Source organism: Branchiostoma lanceolatum, chromosome 6, assembly GCF_035083965.1.
Source record: "Branchiostoma lanceolatum isolate klBraLanc5 chromosome 6, klBraLanc5.hap2, whole genome shotgun sequence".
Lineage (NCBI taxonomy): Eukaryota > Metazoa > Chordata > Leptocardii > Amphioxiformes > Branchiostomatidae > Branchiostoma > Branchiostoma lanceolatum.
The window spans coordinates 20199426-20219317 of NC_089727.1; the positions used below are offsets into that span (position 1 = coordinate 20199426).

General features: G+C 41.0%; 1 protein-coding gene across 1 annotated transcript; it reads right to left on the reverse strand.

Annotated features, from left to right (window-relative positions):
* Nucleotides 1-2967: 2967 nt before the first annotated feature.
* LOC136436987 (tubulin alpha chain-like) lies at nt 2968-5754 on the reverse strand. Its single transcript, XM_066431408.1, has 3 exons — nt 5671-5754; nt 4349-5117; nt 2968-3280 (listed from the first exon to the last, which is right to left on the reverse strand). The coding sequence occupies exons 1-3, from the start codon at nt 5741-5743 to the stop codon at nt 3181-3183; spliced, it is 942 nt and encodes a 313-aa protein (XP_066287505.1). The 5' UTR covers nt 5744-5754; the 3' UTR covers nt 2968-3180.
* Between the last annotated feature and the right edge of the window lie 14138 nt (nt 5755-19892).

Genomic DNA, 19892 nt, shown 5'->3' on the forward strand with positions numbered 1-19892 from the left:
GGACCTTGCCACAGGTATCAATTTGCCGACAGGAGATGTTTTTCTTTTTCATTGTTATAATTGATTCAATAGATATAGGCTGTATGATCCTATTATATATCAGCTAGTTTGTTCGGTATGTTGTTGTCATTAGAAATCCCAGTAAGGAATAGCATGGTGGGTTTTGTCTATTCGAAAACGGTTTGTTACGCAAATGTCTAAATTCTTCACAGCAAGGTCATGTAGAAAAGAATTGTGTCTATTGTAATCAAGTCTTTTCGAGGTCACAAGGGGGACTGATCCTTGTTAAGAATATAAGAAACTCAGCAGGTCAAGTGAAGATTTGTCATAGGCTACACAGTTTCTGCTGTAGCACCTTTCATGGATCAAGAGCGTCGCCTGGCAATTCTGATTTAAACTGCAGGAAGCTTCAGTCTCATAGATCAAAAGCAATCTCATAGCCACGGTCTGGCTGAAACCCCAGGCAGGTTAAACGTGATCCACACTCTGTCTGTAGTTTTTTCTATGTATGTTCCATTGTCATTCCGTGGAGTCCGTATTTCTTCTATATAGTATACCAGTATGTCTAAAACGTTGAACGGGCACAAAAAAGGTGCTTTTCAATAGGACGACGCCTGACCACGAACTATTGAAGTTGTAGTAAACATTACTAGGGGGCGCTTTTGATCCATAGAAGAAGAGGTGGTGAAACAGGGGATATACTTTTTTACTTTTGCTCTTGTGACTTTTTATTTTATTTTATTTTATTTTATTTTATTTTATTTTATTTTATTTTATTTTATTTTATTTTATTTTATTTTATTTTATTTTATTTTATTTTATTTTATTTTATTTTATTTTATTTTATTTTACTGATGTTATTCAAATAGTCCGGTCGTCCTTACATTAACAAGTGATCTATACTTGGTACTGAACGTTACTCACACACAAACATATTTGCCCTTATTATTAGATACTTTTCAAACACAAAATTTATTTTCTTGGTACCGAACATTACATTTTGACTCATTATCCTTTCCAGAAAACTTCATATTTCAAAAGAGCAGATGACATTGAATTTATTTTTTGATCTGCAGAATTATATTCATTAAGAAGCTACTCAGGGATGATATTATTTAGATAGTTTAGTACACAAAGGCATCTAGGTGCGCGACAAAGATTGTCCATTCTCATGTAATGTATAGCGTTAGGACACTTAAGCCATAGCCGATATGCTGTAGGGGCAATGCAAGGTTACATCTTACCATGGTGGAAGAGAAAGCTGAGTTTTGAACCACTTCTAACCAATACTTGGACCTCATTACCACCGTAAAAACGGGGGTATTGTTTCAGGGCCGATTTTTTTTTTTTTGTTCTTGTTCTTTTTTTGTACCCGGAGAACACTTGAAAACATCCTGCAGGACAGCACTTCACCTCTCTGGGCATTCATGACTACCCCCTCAGACAACCACTACAACCTCCGCAGGGGAAGACGCCACCAATCAACGCTCAGCAGAAGCAAAAGACATTCAATGTCCTTCATACCGCGAGCCCTAAGACTGTACTACAGTAATGACTCCTTGTAGACCACGCATCGAATATCTAGCACCTCATTTTAAACCAGAGTTGTAACAGAACTTTTTATGGATTTCGCGGATTGTTACCGTATATATATATATTGAGACTTACCTTGTTGTGAACTGACTGGGCACTTGTTGCGAGCACTTTTTATCCTATATGATACGTTTTCCTAATTATCATACCTTCGTAGTAAGCAAAACTACGCCTAGAGTGATTTTAAATTTGTTGCGTACTATAGAGTAATGTTAGTGCTTTAATGTTCACAGTTAATTGTTTTAAATGTTGCAGTAATATCATGTAAATGAGCGTGCAATTCAGCCGTTTAGGCTGCCATATGCTTGTGCAATAAACCAATACAATACAATACAATTGTGTGCTTTTACAGTGTGTTTGAATGGTGTAACAAGATATTTGCAGGATTGAAAGACCGGTTTTGACGGGTCAAAATCATAGATAAAATTGGTGCCGCACGCAGAGGGTTATACCGGTTTTACAGACACAGAAAATAGCTACATGTGCAATAACCGAATAAATGTTAAAAGTGGGACTCGAACCCAAGCCCCCATTCGGGACCAACTGTGTGTATGTATGTATGTGTGTGTGTGTGTGTGTGTCTGTCTGTGGTTGTCCCGTGTCTGTGTGTGCCTGTGTCTTTGTGTCTGTTTGTGTGTGTGTGTGTCTGTATGTATGTATGTTTGTGTCTGTCTGTCTGTGTGTGTCCCGTGTCTGTGTGTGCCTGTGTCTTTGTGTCTGTTTGTGTGTCTGTGTGTCTCTGTGTGTGTATGAATGTATGTGTGTGTTTGTCTGTCTGTGTGTGCCCCGTGTCTGTGTGTGCCTGTGTCTTTGTGTGTCTGTGTGTGTGTGTGTTTTCTGTGTGTGTGTGTGTCTGTCTGTCTCCGTGTGTGTGTGTGTGTGTGCCTGTCTCTGTGTGTGTCTGTCTCTGTGTCTTTGTATGTTTGTGAGTGTGTGTGTGTGTGTGTGTGTGTGTGCGTGCGTGAAATTTTATTCTACTGCATTTCATTGTTCAGGCTTTATATGGTTATAGTTGGGATATTGTTTTATAGATTTATGTGTGTAATGGTCAGAACTTTCTATCTATATATCTATCTTATATCTATCTATCTATCTATCTAAATGGTATCTATTATATATCTATCTAAATGGTATCTATTATATATCTATCTATCTATCTATATATTTCTTTCTTTCTATATTTGTATATATTTTTCCTTGTACAGAGAGTAAGAGAATCCTCAAATATGTTAATTTTGTTACCTTTTCAGCTACTTGAATTGCTTTTATGTTTTCCCGTGCCATACGATTATTCTCGGGAGAAATAATTTACATTTCACAGAAAAAGTACATTCTAGTGTAATAAAAATAAACAAAATGCAAACACAACAATCATTCAGTGTGTACTTTGCACATTTTATTTCAGCAGCATAATCCAAACGCACAGTCAGAAAACTATAAGCACATTACAATCACTTGCCAGTTGTTGACATTACTATCCATACATGTATCTCGGGTCGTGTCATTTTTCTAGCAAAGTGACGCTTTGCAGCTTAAGTTTCACTGTTGTTTGTTTATGGCGAATTGTTGCGTCGGGTTGGGAGTCAACTACTCCATCGCCTCTTCCTCTCCCTCCCCTTCTGCGGTCTCGATCCGATTTTCACGGGCCTCGGAGAACTCTCCCTCTTCCATCCCCTCACCAACGTACCTGAAAACACACCGAATGGTTAGACCTTTTAAAAACAAAGACACAAAAACAACAAAGTCCTCTACATATTTGTCGCTGGGACTATTTTTTTTTTGTTGTTGATGAAGGTTAGACATCCAGGTAGTAAGATACGCCAAAAATTGTTACTCAAGCAACTGGATAAAATTTTGAAACAGACGTTTCAGACAGCATCTGCTGTCTTTTGTCAGTGACTCTGCATTCTTTTCTTTATTTTGATTTGGCTGGCATGTAAGTACATACAGCCAGGGCTACCCCCCTCCCCCTGCTGCCATTAGCTAGTATGAAGAACTAATATTGAGAGGGAGTACATAACGGTTACACAAAAAGCAGTTAGCAACACATTACACATATATACATCAGAATTCCAATCTATTGCCTCTGTGATTCATCAAAGCGTTAATGTTCCCACACAAGGTGTATATGGTAACATAATACCTACTCGGTCCCTGTGATCAACGAATACACCACCGAACGTAGCGTAATTATTACGACCTCCTAATAAGTATGAAATAAAGGCTGCAAAACCTACGCTACTCTCGGTGGTATATTCGGTGATTATATAGTCAGTCAGTCCATAAGACATTACTATGACATAGTACTGCGTTAACAAAAATTTCAACAACAGAAAAAGTTCTGTTGATTTGGTGATTATATGAACCAATTATACATTACGAATAAGCTGCTAGGGGGCCAAGACCTACACCACTTCTTGATTACATCACAAGCTACAAAAATCAAGACCATAGCACGTCCAGGTCAAACGATACAAAAATGGAAGTTCTGTTGCAGTACCAAGGTCACATAGCAGGGGATCCAAAATCGACCTTGAAATCAACACCCGACGAAATACCATCGTAATCCATCAAGGGTTTCTTGAGTTATGCTGACTACAGTATGTAGAAACACGAACACACGCAGAAACACACACACACACACACACACAGACAGCCATACACACAGACACATCACAAACTATATCTGCATTTTTTATGAAGCCAAAAATGATGATGCATCAGACAAAACAGATGATACGAAAGTTGATCTCACCAGTGGACGAATGCGCGCTTGGCGTACATCAGGTCGAACTTATGGTCGATACGGGTCTGGATCTCACCGATGGCGGCGTAGGCGTCCTCGGGCACAACGTCAAGGCGCTGTAGGAAGGGCACCCGGTTGGTCTGGAACTTGGTGAGGTCAACGTTTATTTTGCGGTCGATGCTGAGGAAATCGGCGATACAGGAGACGACCTTGGGCACGACACGGTTGAGGTTGGTGTACGTCGGGCGCTTGACGTCTAGGTTACTGCGGCAGATGTCGTAGACACCTTCGTTGTCGAACACGATGATGGCGTCGGTGTACTTTAGGGTGCTCAGGATGGATTCTGATGTGAAAAGCGGAACCATATTGCGTACATGGGTGGACACTTGAGGGGATGGGTAGATGGAAAACCCCGACTTGGACTTCTTGCCGTAGTCCACAGAAAGCCGTTCCAGCAGAAGAGAGCCCAAGCCAGATCCGGTGCCTCCGCCGACGGCGTTGAAGGCGAGGAAGCCCTGCAGACCGGTGTCCTGGTCAGCCAGCTTACGGATGCGGTCCAGGACCAAGTCGACGATCTCCTTGCCGATGGTGTAGTGGCCGCGGGCGTAGTTGTTGGCGGCGTCCTCCTTACCAGTGATGAGCTGCTCAGGGTGGAACAGCTGGCGGTATGTACCGGTACGGACCTCATCGATGACGGTAGGCTCCAGATCCAGGAAGACGGCGCGAGGAACGTGCTTGCCGGCGCCGGTCTCGCTGTAGAACCTGTTGTCCCCACCGCCTATGTTACAGGGAAAATGTCATGTTACTTGTAGGCATAGACAAAAATGACAAACAAAATAGACAGAAAGAACAAGGTTTGGTAACATTGAAACAATGATGTGAGGTAACGGATGCAAAATAAAAATGAGTAGGTTAGGAAAACAACACTGGTAGGTAAGGATACACACAAGAACAACAATGTCAGCTAACATAGCGAGAAAAACAGCAATGATGGTAGGTAAAAAACAAAAACAACAAGATTATGCTGCAGAAAAAATACCAGCAGTGTTAGATAACAACCTCAGCTACTACATACACACATAGCCAAATTAGACAGCAGTGAAGGCTTATACACACTATGTGCAGTTAAGTAGACACCGTAAAATTCACAACATGTACACTGTAAAGTGCACATTAAATTAACACTATATACAATAAATAGGCACAAAGTCACATTCAAAGTAATAATAAACTTAAGTGTAAACCACTATCATTAAAACAGCAGATTTACTCTCCGACTGAATTATAATTCTATTTTAAAACTACTGCAGAGTAAAATATAACTTGCTGACCTGTAGGAGCGGCTTGGGCGGACATGATCACCAGGGAGGCTACTAACCAGAAACACAGCGATGTAGGATCCATGCTTCTCTCCGTCTGGAAAAGAGAGGCACGAGTCAACGTTCACCCTGTGTCGCATAGCATAACATCAATGGCGGTTACAGTCCCCCAAGCAGATACGGGGCCCCAAGCAGATACGGCCACAAATCAGATACGGCCCCCCAGCCAAAGAACCTGGTCCCCCAAAGTTGAAAATCGCCGTGCGGGACGGCCACGGCTGGACATCAACGAATTCTGTTTTGCCGAGCTTTAAAAAATCCATTTCATATTTCAATTTGGATAATTGAAAAGAACATGTGATTATCCACTCCTATTAAACACACATAAGAATAAAGTTGGTGACATATTATTATTATTTGGTAGGCCGACTACTCTCTCTTCGCAGCCAGGTGCTGAATTGCGAGGAGCGCTCAATTGGCGGAGCTGAATCACAAGGGTCTGTAGCGACTACCACTCGGCGCGCAGGTGACCTCAATACGACAATTACCCCATGTGCGGCCATAGGACTGTAGGTTTTGAACTACTCACACCGGGAAGGACTTCTACTCTTTTCCATAAGTTCGGTAAGTTCTTTAACGTGCTCGAGGTGTGGCTCTCCTCAAACATGGGGCCTCCATTTAAGGACGGACGTCCCTAACCGAAGCTAGGTACTCATTTACACCTAGCTGAGTGAAGTGAGGAAAGCCGTGTAAACATCGGGGCCTATCGGTGGTCTTAAAACCGGGACCTCTCGGTTGTGCGTGAAACACCCTACCGATTGCGCTACAGGATGCCACATATGAAAAAGAAACAGGTAGAAACAACTAACCACCTACCAGATATCGTAACAACTTGTTCACACACAAATATTCCGCTGGAAACAACACCTACTTCACGGAGGTAACGAGACAAGCTACACTGCTACGACACTGTCCAATCTGTCGCTAAGCTGTGGTACAATTTCTTTACCCCATCGTGCCACCTGTTTCAAGCCCTCACCGACATTCAAAACGGAAGGCTGGACAGATATTTTAAGATTAGAATCAAGAGACGGTCATAAACAACACAAAGGTACTGAAACAAACGCCTGTCTTACATAAAGAAAAACACCCTGTCCCATACATTTCCAAAGCTATGCTAGAGGAAACTTCCCTGTAAAGTAAAGGCAATCCCCAGCGAAATTCAGCTACAAAAATGAGCAGAAGTCGGAATCTTACTTGGTTTAACAGCCGGGCGAAGAAACTGAAGATCTCTCGGTGAAGACTGTCGAAGAAAACTCTGACGTGGCTGAAGTAAAACAACAGCTTGGAATGAGATAAACGAAGCTGCGACGGAGCTTTTCAAGACAAAAGTATGCAATTACGCAAATTTCCTTCCTCTCCATACGACCAATCAGATCGGAGCTTACATGGGGTGACCGTGAAAATGTGGGCGTAATGTCCAATCATAGATAGCCAAGCAAGCACGCCATATTCAAATTTTTCTCTGCGACGTGTCATCTCTGAGTTACCAAAGGGTGATGCAACCACGGAGTAACTGACGTAAACTGGATTAAAATGTTCTCATGGGTTTAGCTGTGAAAACTGAGTGGACAGGCCATCGTGTATTTTTAGTTGTTGCTTCTGAGTAACTCATCCATGTGTATTTTGCAATCGGCGGGTCATAATTCTTTACCAGATGGATTTTTAAAAAACTCCATAGTTTATGCTGAAAGAACTGTGCATGTGGAACCTGCGTTTACCGATGATGGAGATATTTTGCATGCTTGTTCTGCGTGATTTGTGACAAATTATTTTAAAATTGATGCTGTAAATTTTGCTATCGGATTATCAAAAAATTGAAAGACAAGGATGGGCGAATTACAGTATCCATATAGTTTTTCTTAAATTACAGTAACGTTGGTTCACATAAAATCGCGGAGTGATATAAACTCGCCATTTTAAATAACGGTGTATTTAGAGATATGTGCTGGACGCAACGTCAGTTATATGAATGAATGAATGAAGACCTTTATTGCACATTTCTGCCACACTTGGCTAAGTACAGGTCACAACAAAAGATAATACAAGTACAGTTAACGGATACAAAAGAATATGACTATCATTAAATAAATTCTACTTCTCCTCGCTTTTCGGTTATAGTAGATATAAAAGAACAGACGTGTTTTTCAATGGGAGGTTTGTCTAGTCGCATTAGAAATATGAATTTTTGAACAGTACTTAAATGTGTGAAGTAGGGAAATAGGTTTTCTACAAGCTTATACAGTTCATTTCTTTCTTTGGTATATAATACACATTCTACCAAAAGTTCAAATTCCTGTCCAATTGAATCAGTTCATTTAAAATTCTGCAAACAATCATTACGTGTACCTAGGTCTGCTTGCAGCCTAGCTGCAAGGGCGGAATTAGGAAGATACCCAATACAAGTGGATGCTTCGCTAAATGCCGTCAAATATTTCCTTAGAATATAACGTCAGCAATGCAAACTTGATAGACTACACTGTCTGAAAAGCTTCGATGACCATACATTAGAAGATGGCGACGTCAAAAACTCTCCGTCCCTTATTGACACAGTCTGAGGGCGTCGTGGGAGAAGCACACTGCATGGTTGCTCTCTGCTCTATAAGACAAATGTCACATTTGCTTCCTGCTAAACACAATTATTTACACGAAAAATTATTAGAATCTCTTTTGCAACTGGACTCTCAGTGTGATCAATCATCAAAAACGCCACTTTGTTGCTGCAACCTATGGCTACGGCACTACGGCCTTTTCCCGCCACCATATTTATTACCCATAATCCTGCTTTGCAGCAGACGACAAAGGTTTGTGAGGAACACATTTTTGTCTAAATGTTGTGTGTGATAATAGACTGAGGGCGATATTTTCCTCAAAGTTTGCTCCTAGCACAAGCAGAAACACACTTACATAGTGGTATTACCATTTATACGGCATCCAGCTAACGTCCCGATGAATAAACGTTCGATTAACGGGTTGTTACCGGGCCTGGTGTGTGCGCTATGGCCATTTTGCCTTGTGTTTTTTTGTTGTTTTTTTTGCTTCGAGACGTTTATATGACCTTCGAACTCGATCTCTTCAAGCCAAGGTGGGAACAATAGCTGCTTTATAAAAGCTAATTAGCGGCAAGATATTTATGACGAATCTTCTCTCCCGAAAAAATGTTAGCACCTGTCCGAGAGCACCGTCATTCTGCGTGTGGCGGACGGTAGTTTCAAATTACAATATTATTGTATCAGCACGACTAGAGAGAAAATACAACATATATAGCATTAATGCCAAAGTAATACATGATATTGACAGAATAACGTATCGAAAAAAACGGTTTTACGTGAACTAACGTTATATACGATTATATAATTTCTAAAAAAAAGGGAATAGAAATCCTACGCTTGCTATTATTATCTTTATATAGACACATTCTAGCAATACTTTTGAGCTAATCATGGGCATAAAAAAATCTCAGTGACCTTTGAGTGAATATTTTGCAACACCCATTATAAGATAGTTCCTCACCCATAAGATAGACCCTCACAAATTTTATAATGAACACTATGATGAAATGAATGGTATGTCTGACAACCTTAGTCCCGAAAACATATGACATGAGACCCTTTCTTTTGCACAGTTTACACTTTGACGAATAGGAAAATACTACTGGCTCTCCCCAAAGCTGGGACCTAAATTCAACGTCCTATCAGAGAGACGTCCCTAATCGAAGCTAAGTTCTCATTTTTCACCCGGGTGAATTGACGAAGTACCTTTACCAATGGCACAATGTCGGGGTCGAACTCGCGTTCTCTTGTTTGACAAAAAATATCCCCCCAATAAAAGAAATGTTACTTTATATTACAATATAGTTTAAAAGTTACCAGACACACCGATGACGTTTTTGTACATGTTGTGATATGATCACACATAGTTATAAGATTTATATTTATACCTTCATAAAATGATATATGCCAAATTTACGACAGTGGCTTTTTGTCTCTACCAGAAAATATTCTGTCTAGCTCAGATTTTAACCCGTAGTTTCCCTTTGTTCCTTTAAGTATTGGAGAAAATTGTCAACAATTGTCGGGTATATTACGTTGCAGAAAGGGACCGGGGCAAATTGTTTATCATCACATTTTCTCAGGGTTGTAGCTGGGAGAGGGCTGTAAACTTAGAGCCTTCTGTTTGTTGTTCATGTTGCTTTTGAATTTGCGCGTCTTTTGAACGGATATTTTTGGTAATTTTCATTCACAGCTGCACGGTGTGGACATCATGCCACCACATTGATTCCGATTATTTTCTCAGCTTGTTTCAATTCTTTTAATTTTTTTACCCTCGGCACACAACAGTACAATACTAACATGTTTGTTTTGCGTTTCATCTACATGTATTGAACAGAAGGCTAGAGTACTAACAGAATGCTACAAGGATCGGCAAAAATACTGAAACATTAACTTACGATTGTGACATAAAGAAAACTACTTCGTTGTATTTCCACCGATCGTGACATGATGGAAAAATAATTCTGCGTGTTTCTTCGGTTGTCAGTGTGCGTTAACATCGCGATGGTTTTATGTTCACGTTTTTTGCGGTAATCATTTCACGACGAAAGGTTTACACTTTGACGAATTTGAAACCACTAGGTACGAGGTTGGCAGTCGACGTGCTGAGTGCGTGCGACGTGCTAACGTGCGACATGCACCGTCGGGGTTATACCGCCCCTTGTGGGGTGACATACCCTTTCGTTGGCTGATACAAGACGGGGATGCGCCAGGTCTCCTGTTCGGGTGAATGTGTAAATCACCGTATGGATGACCCTACTCTTTTTCGAAAGGTGTGGTGGGTTCTTTTACGTGCGAGGGGTGTGGCTCTCTCCAAACACGGTAACTAAATTCAACGTCCTATCCAAGGGACGTCACTAATTGAAGCTAGGTACTCATTTATACCCGAGTGAAGGATCACAAACCGGGGCATGCCCCTACTCTTTTTCGAAAGGTGTGGTGGGTTCTTTTACGTAAGCGGGGTGTGGCGCTCCCCAAACACGGTACCTAAATTCAACGTCCTATCCAAGGGACGTCACTAATTGAAGCTAGGTACTCATTTATACCTTAGTGAAGTGATACCTTTCTCAATGTCGGGGCGCATGTCCAGACATATCTGGGGGCCGCCCAGGATCGAACTTGGGTAATCTCGTTTGACAGCCAAGTGTTCATACCATTACGCCACACGACGGCACTGAAACTGCCACTCTCTGAACACTCCTGTAGGTATTTAGTTTCCCTGCCTTAGTCTCCTCTACTAAAGTCTATGTGAAGATTACAAAAGGAAATGCTCCAAAGACATACATTGCAGATATTTTTTTGACAAAAACTTTTAGTATCTGTATGTGTTTGTTTGTGTGTCTGTGTGTATGTGTGTGTTTGTGTGTGTGTGTCTGGGTGTGTCCGTCTGTGTGTCTCTGTGTGTGTGTCTGTGTGTGTGTGCCTGTGCCTGTGTGTGTATGTGTGTATGTGTGTGTGTGTGTCTGTGTGTGTCTGTGTGTGTGTGTGTGTGTGTGTGTGTGTGTGTGTGTGTGTGTGTGTGTGTGGATGAGTTGCAAAAATGTTATACTCCAGACCCTGAGCACATCAGGTATCAGAAAATACGTTATCCCCCCGATGAAAGGAATGTTACTCCATATTGCAATATACTTGGAAAGTAGAACCAGGCGGAAAATGTGTATAAATTTTACTAAAGCCTGGCACAATTAAAAGTTGATTTTCTGTGTCCTCATGGAAGCCATTCTCTGTATTTGAAATATAATGAGAAATCGGAAATTCAAAAAGACCTGACTATCTCTGTAATAAATTGGTTTTGCAACTGTTAGTGTGAGCTAAAACGCATTGGTGAATTAAGTGATTAAAATGCTACAGCTTTCTGTCTGATAAGGTAAGCTTCGATCCAGGCATAGAAAAATAAGCCCCGACATTACCAATTGTCAACATAAACTGCCCTACATATAGTTAGATACTAGCGTTCAGTTTCCCTCGGCAAACTTTATGGGATTCTTGGACACACAGTAAATTCCAACATCCTCTCTGATACCGTTTAGAAGCTTATAATTTTACGTGGTAGTTTGCACTGTTCTTCTTGCATCAACCGTAAAACGTATATTTATACGAGTTGTTATACGAGTTACAAATATACTGTGGCTGCTGCTTTGAGTCATATTTCTGCCACTGGGTAAATATTCTGTTTAGTTGGCTTTGCCCTGTAGTTTCCCTTAATTGTGTCACAGTAACTCGCACGGACGAATTTAGAAATCAAGAGAACAGCCCACAATCTTGACTTGTATACTGCAGTGGAGGGAGGGGGGCAGAATGCTTAGCAGAAGGATTAAGAAATTTCCCAGCGTTGTAGCTTAGGGAGGTAACATTACAAACGAGAAGAAAATAGATGTAAAGGAATCGCAACTTTCAAATGAATTTTTCACATCAATTCGTCTTCTGAATATTTGCAAACAATAGGTGTATTAACAGCTTTGATATGGTAACATTAAAGACGAAAAAATGAATGAAAAAAATTAATTTTGAAGTTGAATTATGAAATTTGTTGATTTCAAGTTTGCAATTTGTTGGGGAAAATATCTACCAGCTGAATAAGGAAGACGAAATCACCGCGATATTAGGTCTGGGGAAAGACCTTTCTTCGAACACAATGCAGGGATTTGCGTCTAGTTGTTATCTCCATGGAAAACGGAGATATTGTTTTTGGTGTCTGTGTGTGGGTGCACATAAACACTAAAACGTGAAGCACTCATAATGGTCTCAAAAAGAAAAAAAAAAAAAGAAAAATAAACAATTTTGTCTGTCCCGCAGTTTTAAGTGCCTGGAAACGTTGATGTAGAGGGCCTAGGGGAAAAAAATGTTGTGTCGCTGGAAACAGGGGGAACCCATGTTACAAGTGATTACGTCATGGGAAAGCACCGACTTCAGCGGGAGCTAATACAACAATCTGGCAAAGAAAAGAGTGGCAAACCTTCCACATTCAAGTCTTTATAACAAACCCTCTTTCTTGTTTTGAATCAGAGGCTGTCAGTGGACAATATTAAAAGAAAATACGCGTAAAAATAGTATTTATCAGAATCATTGCCAGACACACCGAGGCCTTATTTCTACCTTTTGTTACATGATCACACACAGTTATTACATGTAGATTCATATCTATACGTTCATAAAATGATAAATGCCGAATTTCCGACGGTGGTATTTTGTCTCCACCGGAAAATATTCTGTCTAGCTCATGATTTGACCCGTAGTTTCCCTTTATTCATTTAAGTATTGGAGAAAATAGGCAACAATCTTGTACATGTCGTGTGTCTTGCAATGGAGGGAGGGGGGAATTTTTATCAGAAGGATGATCATGACATTTTCTCAGGGTTGTAGCTGGGGGAGGGCTGTATACTTAGAGCCTTTTGTTTGTCCTCCTTGTTGCTTTTAAATTTCTACGTGTTTTGTACGGATTTATTGGTAATTTTTGCTGACAACTGCACGGTGTGGGCATCATACCGCGACGTTGGTTCAGTTTTCTTTTTTTCGGGTTATTTCGATTATTTTCTTGAAGCGCCATAATTCTCCAAAACTAACTTGTTTTTTGTGTTTCCTATGCATATATATTGAAACGAAGGCTAGAGTACCAACAGAATGCTACAAGAATCGACAAAAATACTAACACATTAACTACGATTGTGACGTAAAGAAAACAAATTCTGCGTGTTCCTAAGGCTGTCACTGTCTGTGTAGGAAGGTTCGGGGATTTGCACATTCACTGGAAACAGAAGAACACCTAAACTAAGGTTGAATCAAAATATATTATGATAATACACACACCTGATTTGAACGTCCGTTGACGAAACTTGGAATAAAGTGGCAAACTTGCTTCTCTGTGCTCGTTCGGTTGTAGGATAGTACAAGCACACAATATTCAAAATCCCTTTTTTTTCTTCCCACGACCTTTCACCTTATAAAATGGCCGTTACAAACAATCACGGAGAATCTATTACTAACGTTAACTTTGTTTTCTGAATCATTTGATATAGGTCATAATACGTATTTCCGTTTCCGGTGTCATGTTTATGGCCGCAGAGCACAGTATTAATGGGCGCCCCCGTCCCCAATAGTAGTTCGGGTATGAAGTACATGTAGTGTGTCACATTGCTTGAAAAGGCCGTAGTTTTTCTTCAATGCACATTAGCGAGGCTGAAACTGTAGTGAATGGTAGGGGAATACGTCATTTTTCAGAGTGTAGGAGTTGGATTACGATGTTTGTTCGGTCGGGTTGGATTCGCGCCTTAATCTTGTTACCGCCCGACTACTGTAATTTGGATGCAGTGCAGTGACCTCTGCTGGGATTCATTTCAAAGTGACATTTAAAAGAGAATGAGCCGGAAAATTTATGTTGTAGATTGAACCTATAAGGAAAACATAATAAAATCTGGCACCCAAATTGTGCACCTTTCTATAAATTTTCAAGCGTCGAAGCTTATCACTTTGGGATCGTTAACAATGTATACCCCCATAGGCGAAATACTGTGGTCTGGAACCTTGTGTGTCAGAAGTCGCCATTGCTAAGGATGGCCCAAGGCACATATACGCCTCCTTGCTGTAAACGTATGTACTGCAACATTACATTATACCATTGGAGCAATCGAAGATGGCCAACCTCACCTATCCGTTCTTCGTTAACGCGTTACGCCTTTGCTTGTCGAACTACACTTGGTAAATAGTATCTAGGCTCACAGTACTCTCACACATTTTGAAATCTTTTGTTGCCGATAGATTGATACAAGCAGCTGACCATTGAGTGTTAAAAATACTGCTAAGCACAGACACACAGCCTAGACAGATATGCAGATAAAAACAAAATGCGAATAGGCAGACCAGACAAAACATTACATCAGTTCTTAAATGTAAATACGAGAGCGGAAGGCTTGTCCATTGGTGAAACACTTGATAACATTCACCATAGCATTCTCCACTCCAACCTAAAGCAAAATGGAGAATACCTGATTGAAAAATTATAATTTCTCTTGACAAACACATTTTGTTAACTTGAAAGTTGAATAGCATGAAATGTGATGGTAACGTAATATTTTTAAGAGATAAATACAGATATGCATCTAAATTGTTGAAAATTAATGTGAAAGCACAAGCAATATCGGGGAATATACCAAGCATCACTCAACAGAGACGGGGCTCGGCACAGACTTCCAGTGACCTTTGACCCACATCTGGAATCACGGGTCTGTTAAGCCAGGTTATTTATCATTGTACCCGTGGATCAAAAGTGTCAACTGGCAATAATGACAAGAACTGCATTTTTTTATATTACCTTTAAGACGCCTTTTTTCGTGCTGATGGACCAAAAGTCTCACTTGACACTGTTAACTACTCTTCCAAATGTTCACAGCAACGTTTCGTCTGACGAAGTTGTGCCTAATCTTTTTTTTCGGTGATTGCTGGATAACTAATCCTTATTTTGAAAATAAGAAACTCAAAAGCAAAGTGCAATTTCTCCTGTAACTAGGGGGAGGGTAACGGTACCGTGTACCGGTACAAAACCAGTATTTTCTTATGGACCGGTCTAAAAAGACCGGTCCAGAAAAAATCAGTGGACAGGCCTATGGACCGATTAGAAAATTCCAGGCTACCAGCAGGCGGTCACACATAACCGGGCTAATACAAAATAAGCAGATTTAACGAGTCGTGGTTTCCTTTTTCGAAGACGTTAGCTGTTAATAATATGTAGATGAGTCAACAGAAGGCGAGTGCACATTAGTGTGCACCGAGAATAATCACATTATTCTAATATACAATTTAAACATAATTTATAGGACTCACAGAGACCTTTACTTGTGTCTCGCTCTCCAAAATATGATGTATTGCGATACTACTTTAATCAGGTACAGGTACAGGTCAGAACCTGGACCTGACCCTCTGGACCTGGACTTGGACCGGAGCTGAATTTTCTGTACCGGTACCCACCCCTACCTGTAACACAATTCGTGGATCAAAAGCGTCACCTGGCATTTTTTTTCGAACCGCAAGTATTTCTCGTCCTGTCAGCTTTAGTCTCATAGATAAAAAGCAATCTCCAGTCGGTCAGGAACCTCAAGTTATACGGTTCGGAATCCACCGTGTAATTTCATCTGTGCACACCCTCGATCTATTCATACAAATTGAGGCCTCCTATCTTCGTTATACCTGTATCGCTATAACGTTGAACGTGCATGGTACTTTTCAACAAGACGACGCCTGACGACAAACTGTTGGAGTTCTAGTTAACATTGCTAGGGGGCGCTATTAATCCACAGTCATAAAGGAAATACAGCAGGAGGTATGCTTTTCACTGATGTCAAACGACCTTTTTGCTTGTGCATTTTTTTAAAATAAGACTAGTTGTCCTCGCACGAACAAGCAATCTATTCTTAGTCTTGCACGCTTTTCACAAAAAATGGCATTGTTATCGACACACAAAAATATCCTTAGTAAAGAACACTATCCACATCCAGACACACATGCTCTTTGTCCTGAACACTACACAAAAAAATACATGTCCTAGGTCCTGAACACTATAAACACAAAATACATGTCCTTGGTATTGAACACTATCCGCACACAAACATACCTGTCCTGGTAATGAACACTATCTGCACACAGTCACACCTATACTTGGTGCTTAAAAACTATCAACACACAAAATACCTGTCCTAGGTCCTGAACACTAGCCACACACATACATACCTGTTCGTAGCACTGAACACTATCAACACACAAAATACCTGTTCTTGGCACTGAACACTATCCACAAACATACATACCTGTTCTTGGCACTAGACACTATCCAAACACAAAATACCTGTTCTTGGTCCTGAACACTAGCCACACACATACATCCTGTTCTTGGCACTGAAAACTATCCACACACACACACACACACACAAACTGTTCTTGGTACTGAACACTAGCCACACATAAAATACCTGTCCTTGGTGCTGAACACTAGCCACAAACAAAATACCTGTCCTTGGTACTTAACAATATCAGCACACAAACATACCTGTCTTTGGTGCTGAAAACTATCCGCACACAAACATTCCTGTCTTTGGTGCTGAACACTATCCGCACACAAACATTCCTGTCTTTGGTGCTGAACACTATCCGCTCACAAACATTCCTGTCTTTGGTGCTGAACACTATCCGCACAAAAACATTCCTGTCTTTGGTGCTGAACACTATCCGCTCACAAACATTCCTGTCTTTGGTGCTGAACACTATCCGCTCACAAACATCCCTGCCTTTGGTGCTGAACACTATCAGCGCACAAACATTCCTGTCTTTGGTTCTTAACAATATCCGCACACAAACATTCCTGTATTTGGTGCTGAACACTATCCACACACAAGCATTCCTGTCTTTGGTGCTGAACACTATCCGCTCACAAACATCCCTGCCTTTGGTGCTGAACACTATCAGCGCACAAACATTCCTGTCTTTGGTTCTTAACAATATCCGCACACAAACATTCCTGTCTTTGGTGCTGAACACTATCCACACACAAACATTCCTGTCTTTGGTTCTTAACAATATCCGCACACAAACATTCCTGTCTTTGGTGCTGAACACTATCCGCACACAAACATTCCTGTCTTTGGTGCTGAACACTATCAGCACACAAACATACCTGTCTTTGGTGCTGAACACTATCCGCAGACAAACATTCCTGTCTTTGGTGCTGAACACTATCCGCACAAAAACATTCCTGTCTTTGGTGCTGAACACTATACACAGACAGAATACCTGATCTTGATACTGAAAATTATCTGCACACAAAAAAAATATGTTCTTGGTACGAAAATCTATCCACGCAAAAACATACCTGTTAAACTAACATTTCATTTGAAAATGTACGACAATATCGTGATAACTGTTAGAAAGTTAAACCTTAAATATAACATTTGCCTGCAAATGATAATGTTCACATTTACATTGTCTAGCTTAACAAACTATTGCACGGTACTAAAAAATCACATATATTTTGACAAACCCTTCAAGCTGCGTCCTACTAGTTGCTACATAAATTTATAAAAAAATAAACTCATGGTGTCTGCAACTTTAACAGTAACCATGGTAACAGCTGTCTGATCAAGGTCGTTGACCTTTTTTGTTTGGAAAGGAAGAAGATAAAGCTGAATAAGCGTGGCGCACAAAGAACATGTTTCCCTTCAGTGAAGGTTAACATGAAAATGTACCAAAAAGGGTTCGAACCCGAGTCAAAAAATGTTAAAGGCAACCTAAGCAATATTAGGGCGCTGAAAGTCATATATTCAAAATCAATTTTTTTCTGATTTCTATCCATAGTAAGTTTAGATAACACTATACCATCACATATCGACCATCATGGAGCAAAAATGTGATGTCGCTGTGTGGTGGGAACTTATTGAAAATCTGAGCACTTGGAGGCCAGCCATCATTTCAAATCTTCCGAACATGCACGATTCTGACCGATAAGTCCCGAACGCATCCGAAGAAATAATCATGTGGTCATGGCTCAATGTCCTTGGCATTGTGACGTCACGCGGCCGGAAGTTACCGAAAATTGTCGACAGAAAACGGTTACGGCTGGATTCTGGGCTGATTTTTGGGGGGACCCAATAAATGAAATACTCCTTTTGTGGCCTGCTTCTGTGCTATTTTTAAACGCCCAAAGTCTGAAATAATGATGCAGATGTGTTTATATGGGGAAGCAATTGTCAATTTCAACCTCACAAAACATAATTGTTTTCCCCAGAATATTTCAAGTTTTACCCCCTGAAATCGCTTAGGGCACCTTTAACCCTTATCCGGACTGTTTTATACGCTTAAAGTGACTGAGCGTGCGAATACACATAAAAGGCGTAGACAGTAGATGGATTTAAAACGTTTCACGTCTTCTCAGACAACAGCAGCTTTAAGAGGTTGGAATCCAAACCGTGTCAATAATTCCTTAAAGTCGGCAATTAATGACAACGTTATCATGCATCTTTTTTAAGTGTGAAGTTGTAAGAAAAAACAAAGAAAGCAATCAATGATGGTGCCCGTACATTATCAAGTTCTTATCCAGTCGACGTACAGTTGCTACGGTAACCGCTTTCTACCCGTTTCAATGAGAACGAGCCTACAGGGCAAATGTTCATCATAGCCAGACAGATTGAATATTAAGACGTCACGTTTCCATGACAACGAATGCAGCTCTTATCTCCACATCATTTCCGGTCTCAGGGAAGCACACATTCACACTTCAGACAGGTCAACAGGATGCGGCCGACGATTGGAAATACAAGTACCGAAGGGGACGAAGCGGGTTTTCGTGCTTGGTCCCCAATATCTTTTGTCCGTTTTCTTGCTCTGGCTATAACCAGTCGCACAGTGGCACAGCCATGTCCATACTGTGACTCCATGTAAAAGCTGCAGAATCATGAGGTTCATCGGATCCAATCGGAAACTTTCCGTGTCTGCTATGATGTGCGATTCCGGATCTGCTGGATTCGTCAGGATCTGAGATCATGCCGTGCAGTAGTAGTGTGCATTTATTTGTCAGGAGCCGAAGTAATTACCGACATACAAACAATCCGAACATTCCAAATATTTAAAGAAAACGAGGGATCCGCGCAAATATCTTCGGGTATCCGAGGCGCATCACGGATCCGGAGGAATACGACGTCGGAATGTGTCGGATCTGCCGGCACCTCGGTTTCCGATCAGTGAACTGGGATTTGTCCGGATTCGCTCGGAAATGCCATGTGGCCCGATTCCGGATACGTCGGATCCGTCAGGATACGTGGCCATTTCGTGCAGTGAAGGCTCCTTACAAACCGGGCACCAGTGTTGCTGACTTGATGCAAGTATACATTACACAAATCAGACCAGTGCCTGAGTATGGTCACTGATTTCTTGTAGTCTGTACATAGAACAAAAAAGGACCATGGAAAATATGCAAAGAAATGCACTCCAAATTATCTCTCTGGGAGGAAGAAGGGAGGTGCCCGCCTTGCCAACTTTGAAGGAACGCCAAGAGTTGCTGGAACTACTGACTTTAAGGAGCACGCTGGAAAATCAGCCGCTCTACGACCTTGTCCCGCCGGCTAGGTCCAGAGTCACAGGCAA

Bases quoted from the DNA above. Each gene is read 5' to 3' on its own strand.
- LOC136436987 (XM_066431408.1), bottom strand. From the start codon at position 5,743: ATGGATCCTACATCGCTGTGTTTCTGGTTAGTAGCCTCCCTGGTGATC. The intron at 5,118-5,670 runs GTCAGCAAGTTA...CCTGTAACATAG, and splicing joins CGCCCAAGCCGCTCCTACAG to GCGGTGGGGACAACAGGTTC. The intron at 3,281-4,348 runs GTGAGATCAACT...GTGTGTTTTCAG, and splicing joins AAGCGCGCATTCGTCCACTG to GTACGTTGGTGAGGGGATGG.